The 8082-nt window shown below is 38.8% G+C and overlaps 1 protein-coding gene across 1 annotated transcript; it reads right to left on the bottom strand.

The window, feature by feature from the left end:
* Positions 1 to 413: 413 nt before the first annotated feature.
* On the bottom strand, positions 414 to 5241 carry zic4 (zic family member 4). The gene is made up of 2 exons (XM_058375240.1): positions 3907 to 5241; positions 414 to 1818 (listed from the first exon to the last, which is right to left on the bottom strand). The coding sequence occupies exons 1-2, from the start codon at positions 5072 to 5074 to the stop codon at positions 1421 to 1423; spliced, it is 1566 nt and encodes a 521-aa protein (XP_058231223.1). The 5' UTR covers positions 5075 to 5241; the 3' UTR covers positions 414 to 1420.
* Between the last annotated feature and the right edge of the window lie 2841 nt (positions 5242 to 8082).

Here is an 8082-nt window from a genome sequence, read left to right as displayed (position 1 = left end):
CTTTGATGTCTGGATGAGAATACAGAGGCGCTTCATGAAATACTCTTCACATAATCGGAGCATAAAACAGAGGTACCTAAAACAGGGGTAAACAGGGGTGTGTATGAAACGGGGTGAGAGTTATGTACACTTTTAAATGGACTATGTTTCTTGAAAGAAAGAAAGAAAGAAAGAAAGAAAGAAAGAAAGAAAGAAAGAAAGAAAGAAAGAAAGAATGTCTAAATATTAGGACAGATTCGGCTGACATTATTGTTTGTTTGTTTGTTTATTTATTTATTTATTTATTTATTTATTTATTTATTGGTTATCGGTCTTAGAAGTCTTCATAATTTAGAATGTATCATCATTTATTTAGTTATTTAGTTATTTAGTTATTTAGTTATTTAGTTAGTTAGTTAGTATTATTTGTCGCTTGATGAATTTGGCCCTCGTCGAACACACTATAATCAATGTAATTGTTTTTCAGCTGGAATATAGTCTACTCGTTATTATTATTCCATATTATTTTACACATTTTATTCAAATTACTGACAACTTACAAGGCATTTCGGTACACATTTTAAGGTCTCGTGTTTTCATAAAAATGGATTGTTGACGAGGTTTACAAAAAGCACAAAAATCAATGATCACATTGCTCAGTGGATAATAATAAATGAAATGTCATATCAAATACAACAACCATCAAATTGTATCGGCTGCATAAAACACAAGAGAATATCGTCTACGTCTTTATGAAATTCGAATTATTCAAATAATACCAAATATTATTATTATTATATATATAATTTTTTTTTACAAACAATAGTAGCAAACATTTAAAAATAGCTGAAATACTGAACCTTACAAAATTAATGTTGACACACATTAAAACGTTGTAATTTACATATGTACATTTTTTATATTGAAGCACTTTGGTTCGATAATACAATAAAAAGAAGAAGAAATTCAGTACTAAGTCAAAAAATAAATTAAGAGCTTATATAAGACAAAAAAAAAGAAAAATCACGATTTTATAAAATAATACATCTTTATGCATACACAAACAATCCCTGGTGTTGAACGAACACCTGCGGTATTGAATTAACACCTGTAGTGTAAAATTAAATCTTACAGTGTTGAAATAACTTCTACAGCATCCAAATATAAACACTCTAGGTGTGAACACAACACTGGCGCGTTTTGATGTGTGCAACCGGTCAGTACACCATTACAATAAAATGGACACTGGTGGTGATAATAGTTCATATTCAGTCCACGTGGGAGACAACTTGGCCACCTCAGTTTTGTGGTTTGGCTGTGACATGGATCTGTCAGTGAGCCAGTGCATTGGGGCCATTTAACACTGCCGAACTGACTCTCACATGGCCCGGGGCACTCTTACAAAAGTAGCCACGAGCACACGGTATTAAAACGCATGTTTTCACGAGTTCTGATATGGTGGACCCTCTGAAGGGTCCGGAGTGGACGATCCGCTCGGCGGGGTGTGTGCGCCGCCGGGGCCCGAGCTGTGACACACATACCACTCGCTCAGATTGGCAGCCTGCGATCCCGACAGAGTGTCTCGGCCCAAATCGGACGACGGAGACACAAGAGACGGGGTGGAGGACTCATAGCCGGAGCTTGGAGGAGGTGGCGACTTGCAGTGCACCTTCATGTGTTTGCGCAGGGAGCTCGGGTGTGTGTAGGATTTGTCACAGCCGCGCACTTTGCAGTTGTACGGCTTGTCGCTGGTGTGCACGTGAGAATGCTTCTTCCGGTCGCTGCTGTTGGCGAAGCGTCGATCACATCCGTCAAACTCGCACTTGAATGGCTTTTCGCCTGTGTTCAAAAAATAAACGGAAAAATATTTTCATTCTTTTCCCCATTGCTGATGAGCACAGTTTGACTAATATAGTTTATTAATCTTTGACTTTATTATTTATCTTATCTGATATGCAATAATTATCCTATATATAATTAGCCTATATACTAGTATGTACGTGCTTTATTAGTCCACCAAGTCAAACAAATCATTTTACAACACAATATGAAAAGTATATCAGTGTACACCAGCATAACCAGCCGACATCCCAACATCCTTAAAAAATGCTGGGCCTATATGGCGGGCTGTAATTGACTGAACAGATCTGTCCTCACATCTCTGTCCCTTGGGGTTTGATATTTAGACTGTTAGCAAACTGTGGAAGTGGACCCTGGTGTCACAGTTGTTATTAGCAGGTCAGGAAGTGCTTCCTTTGCTTTTTGCAAATCCTAATTGTTATTGTCACACGCACATGAGCACGATGTTTGATACATGCAAGGCCAGAAAATGTACATCACAATACCAAAGGTAGCAAAGACAAATAAAATAGCGCTTATTTTACTTCCCGCAAAAAAAAAACGTGGACCCTGCAAAAAGAAGACTAGTCGACTCTGAATGGTTTAATTAATTACATTCAAGCCACGAGACATTGATATTTTTTTGTTCCACAGCGCAAGCCGCTTATGAGAATATGTAATTGCTGCTGTCTAATTAAACTCGCGTGTTGAATATAAATTTGACCTTCAGCTGTTGGGCTGAGAGAGCCAATCAAGGCTATAGGCTATTAGTGTAGTACAAGCGAGAAACGAGGAAAGACACCCTTGGGAAACTGCATCCATAAGCAAAGATTCAGATTCCATCACGTTGGAAAATAATCATGGAGGAAACTGGATGGGAAAATTTGACAATGTCTAAGGATATATAGCTAGGATAAAAGAACCTGTAGTTTAAATAATCTTTAAACCATTATTATTTATTTATTTATTTATTTATTTATTTATTGGGGGGTAGCAGTACATATTAAATGTTAGAAGTTAAAAGGCAACTATATAGGCCCTGTCCCTACTTTTGCTAATTAATAAAACTATAAACAGTCAGTGAATACTGTGACAATAAGTATTGTGTAATGTAGATTATGCAAGAAAGAGTATCCAGTGAACTCTAGGCCTTTAGCTCTTTGCTTTGAACGACTTGTTGCATATCACCGTTAATCAAGACCTTAAGCGTAACCCTTCATTAATCACTACTGCAATAATTAACTTGACTTTGGCCATTCATGCTGCTTGCATACTCAAATGTGGATAATCTTGCATACGATGTATGTATTTTAAAAAAAGTATTCTTTCTTTATTTTTCTTTCAATCCAATGTCTGTATTTTGCGCGAGAATATATAATAATATTAATGAAAACTGCTTGAGTAGCATTTCTACAGGAAGGCTAGTCAAGGGTTAATATAGCCTCTCAGCTACTCTACGTTTAGCACAAAAGAGTCTCATCAAGCACATCAACTCGTGCAAATGGAACCCAGTAATATTACATTCACAGAGACGATTAGGACCTTAGGCATTTTTTGTAGCATAACTTTTTTTTTTTTTTATCAACAGGCAATACTTTTGGACACACTCCTCAGACTAGGCCCCACGCCAGAAAAACAAACAAAAAAATAAAGAAAAAATACATGCCTCAGCTTTAAAGATACAATACAAAAGGAACTCAGCTTCAAGCATATGCAAAGACACTTAGATAATCACACGTTCCTAAACGGTGCAATGCCTAAAGAAATTATTTTCATTTTTTTTTCTCAGATCAAGACGGTGGTAGTTTAGTGTAACACCCATATAAGCTGCCTGGAAATTAATATAATAACACATACAAAAATACTGGAGCTAGCAGTAGTGAAAACCTTAACCAAATACAATAATACAAAATGCTTTTAAGTGCTCTTTTTTCAGCTAATATATATTACTTCGTGCATAACATTTTTCAACATTCATATTTATGTTTCGATTAATCTAAAATATCCTTAGATGCAAATATAACTGCTATAAAGCAAGCTGCTGTGAAATGGAGTAATCGCTTTAGAGAAACGAAAATAAAAACTAACCTGTGTGCGTCCTCTTGTGGATTTTCAGGTTTTCTGATCGGGCAAATACTTTGCCACAGCCAGGAAACGGACACGGAAACGGTTTCTCTCCCGTGTGCACTCTGATATGGTTGACGAGCTTATATTTGGCTTTAAACGGTTTCCCTTCTCGCGGACACTCTTCCCAAAAGCAGACATGATTCGCCTGCTCGGGTCCGCCGACGTGCTCCACGGTCACATGCGTCACCAGTTCGTGCATGGTGCTGTAAGTTTTGGAGCAGAGTTTCTTGGCCGAGTTTTCTGGCTCCAGCCACTTGCAGATGAGCTCTTGCTTGATCGGTTGCCTCATGTAACGGAAAAAGGCACCGTGTCCATGATGGTGGTGGTGAGTACTGAGGTTCATGTTCAGATTGAGACCGTGGAGAGGCGAGGATGTTGCAAACGGATCCGATCTGTTGCTCGCCACTTGACTCAAGTGATCGGTCCTGACGTACATGTCGCCCGGTAAGCCTAGCCTTATTTGTCCGTTCGAGGCTTGGCCACCCGGTGCTCCGTTGGACGGCTGCTCATGATGGAGTCCAGGGAAGAGAGCATGCGCTCCGGCGTCAGGGTGAAGGTGGCCATAGTGTCCCGGGTAGCTACCTGTGGTCGAGACAAACACTCCGTGGTGAGAGGCGGAACCAGAGGTCTGCTCGGTCAACGCGGGCATGGCGCCTTGAGCTGTCAGATCTCGGCGAATAAGGAAATCCCTACCTGCGGATAGCGCCTGGGCCGCGTGAGACATGGAGTACGGGACCGTCGCCGCAGCCTGCACCGGGCCGAAAGCTCCCGTTGGACTGGAGACCACTTCACCGTGGCCTGCGATATGATGATTGTGATGGTGGTGGTGGTGGTGGTGGGGATAATGATGGGCTGGGCTGATTTTGAGGGCCGCCGAGTGCCCCATGGGTTCTGGCCCGAATGGACTCGGCCCCAGGCGGGGTTCCGCCGTGATCTCCCCAGGGTGCGCGTGAGCCATTGAGTGCGCGTGCCCGCCAAACCCCGGGAAGCCTGTCACGCTCTGAGGGGTATGGTGGTGATGATGATGGTGATGGTGGTGAGCCCCTGCCAAGTCAACTAATCTCAGTGCCGTGCTCCGTTTGGAAAACGCAGGGTCCATCACGGGGCTTCCCAACGCATCCACGCTCATTACTCCTAATTTTCTTTTTTAGAATAACTTGACAGCAGGCAAAATAATAATAATAATAATGATGATGATGACAAATATATTTTAATCGCGGTGGGAAAAAAATACAGAACGAGAGGAAAAAAAAATATAGAAAACTTGCTAAAGTTTAGTTCTTATCTATCTGCCTACATGGGATCCCATTCGGTTGAGAGGCAGCAGCGGGACGCTTTGATAGACTGAATGGAGATTCATGGCAGGCGCTGCAGCCCGCGGAGCTAAACAATCATTCCGCGCTCTAATTGGTCAGAGCTCGGTGATTGACGTCACTTGTGACAGTTTCCAATGTGAAGGAGAAGGAAAAAATGTTTTCTAGTGACAGCAAGCAGCCAGAGCGCCTGCGCCGAGCCTCAGGCAGCGGTTGGGGTGGAAAAAAAAAACTTTTTTTCTGTTGTTGTTGTTATGCAAAAGGCTATTGTACTTATAACTACAATGTCTAGAATTACATCTAAAAAGCAAAGTAATCGTCACGTGACTGCAAGGAAGATCTATACAGTAGGTTTTTTAAATATTACCAAAGTTGCTTCTGATTTTCGCTTAAGTCGCTTACAGACTAACCTCCCGATCTAACACTACTTACAGCTTACTGCTACTGGTGCCTTATTCCTTCTAACGTGCTCATTTGATACCCTGCATGAGGGATAGCATTTCAACTCAACCTCTCCATAGCACAACCATAAATCTAATGTGGAAAAATAACAAAAAAAAAGACAAAGCAGCAACGTTTTGTTGTTGTTGTGGTTGTTGTTGTTATTGTTGTTGTTGTGTGTCAGCCGCCCACCCATTTGGCTCCGTCGGCTTCGTAAAGGGATCAGTGTCTCTGTAATGCTCGGGAAAAAAAACGCTCCATTTATGCAGCGTGTAGTAAAAGAGCTGTTGTTATGATCCGAGGTAATTTAGTTTGTGTCCGAGAGTGGATCATGAGCGCCGGAGGAGGCACTTCATCAAGGAAGAGTGTGCAGGGTCAGCAAAGCTAAGCAGGCAACACATGGCTGCGTCGAGAAGCTCAAACCAACTTCCCTTGCTTATCTGTTGTGTTGCTTAATGAATAGGAAATTAAAATACTATCTATTATATATGTTGTTCTGCAGAGTAAGCCAAACAGGCAACACATGGTTGTGCACAGTATTCCAAAACAGCTTATTTATGATGACTTACTATATTACAATTTAAAATCGTATTGATTTTATGTATTGTGTGTGAGATTTAACCAAGCAGCTAGCACGTGGCTGTACACACTATCCATAAAACACTGATACTGGTCATATATTGTGTCTTAATAAATAGGAAATAAAAGTATTCATGCAAACACGCAACATATAGATGCTGTAATATCATGTAAAAACACTCTTTTTTAATCTATGATGACTTACTTAACAGGAAATTACATTTTATTGGTAATATCTGGTATTGTGTGTAGTTTTAGCTGTAAAATGTAGCCTGACACATGTAATGAATAAATACTAGACGATTTATTACACGTTTAGTTTGCATTTATTTATTTATTTATTTATTTATTTATTTATTTATTTATTTATAATCTGCATTGGAGTAGTCGATGCAATCGTGCACGTAGCTTATGGAAACAGATTAAATAATGAATATAGTGAATTATATATATATATATATATATATATATATATATATATATATATATATATATATATATATATAATTACGCTTTCATGTAATGTTACAGTTCGATATCAGTTAAGAGAAATATAACTCCTTTAGCATACAGAGCATTTAAAAGATTTTCTTTTAAATTTTTCTACACAGCTTTAGGTTCAATTAATTAGATAATCTAATAACCAACGCCTTATTGAATGTTCTATCCTTGATCTGCACGAGATGTGTGTAGCCCGTGTTAATGAAATCAAACAGAGACTCTGTGTGTGTGTGTGTGTGTGTGTGTGATGTGACCCCAAAGGGGTTGAGGGGTCAGACAGTTACCATTAGATTCATGTCACATAGCAGACGCGCAAATCTCCATAAGCATTGGGCGGACTGTTGGAGAGAGAGAATTATACAGGTCGCTCGATCACTCACTGATTTGTTCCTCTCCAGGAGAGATGAGGCCTTTAATGTCTCCTGACATGTCACACCAACATTTCATAACCTCGAAGCCAATGTCGCGAAATGTAAACCGGTTTAAGTGCTGCTACAGGCTCTTATTAAGCTTGACAAGATCGCTTTTATATCCGTTATGGATTTATTTTATCTTGATACGGGTTTTAAAACGACTTCCTTTAAGACCACGATGCTGGATCTACCTGAGCGCGTAATAAAATATATGGTGAAGATAACGTTTCACAACATTTAACCATACCACCAACCACTATTAATGCACATTTTATTTAACAACTGTAAAAATTTTAGCCATAAAATTTTGAGCAAAATTCCTCATTTACATTCCCATCACACACGTGCATGATTAGTAGTGCTAATAATATTTAATGCGTGTTTAATAATTGATCTAAGTAAATTGTAATTCTTAATTCTCCTGGGAACACTCTTAGATTGATCCATCAGACCATTAGTGACAACTCCAGACGATCCTAAAATAAGCTAAAAATAAGAAAACATTATTTAAAATATGACGCAAAAAAAGAAAAAGTTCATTCCACTAGCCACTATCTTGTCCCAAATATATATACACATATATATGCATGCATTTGTTGTGTAGTTTCTAAATTTGAAGGAAAAGAAATAAAAATAAAATCACGTAGAGTGTGGATTACGAAAGTGAATAAAATAACTAAAAAAAAAGAGAAAACAGACTGTAGAATGTTAAAAGGTGTATAATCTGATTTAAAAGATTTCAACAACAAAACAAGTTTCATTAATTAATTTATTTCGTGTGCTCTTGATTTTTTTTATTATTATTATTATTTATCAGGAAGAAATGTTAATAATAGCCTATGGCATTATTTTTGGACACGCGTCTCAGTGTGAAAAGTGCTGTTAATCAA

The sequence above is a fragment of the Hemibagrus wyckioides genome, linkage group LG01 (genome assembly GCF_019097595.1).
Source record: "Hemibagrus wyckioides isolate EC202008001 linkage group LG01, SWU_Hwy_1.0, whole genome shotgun sequence".
Taxonomy (NCBI): Eukaryota; Metazoa; Chordata; class Actinopteri; order Siluriformes; family Bagridae; genus Hemibagrus; species Hemibagrus wyckioides.
The sequence above is the reverse complement of the archived record's forward strand: the minus strand, read 5'-3'. Positions and strand labels throughout refer to the sequence as shown.

Excerpts from the sequence above, each read along its gene's own strand:
- zic4 (XM_058375240.1), bottom strand. The coding sequence starts at position 5,074 with ATGAGCGTGGATGCGTTGGGAAGCCCCGTGATGGACCCTGCGTTTTCC. Across the intron at positions 1,819-3,906 it reads CCACAAGAGGACGCACACAG|GCGAAAAGCCATTCAAGTGC; the intron begins GTTAGTTTTTAT and ends TTTTGAACACAG.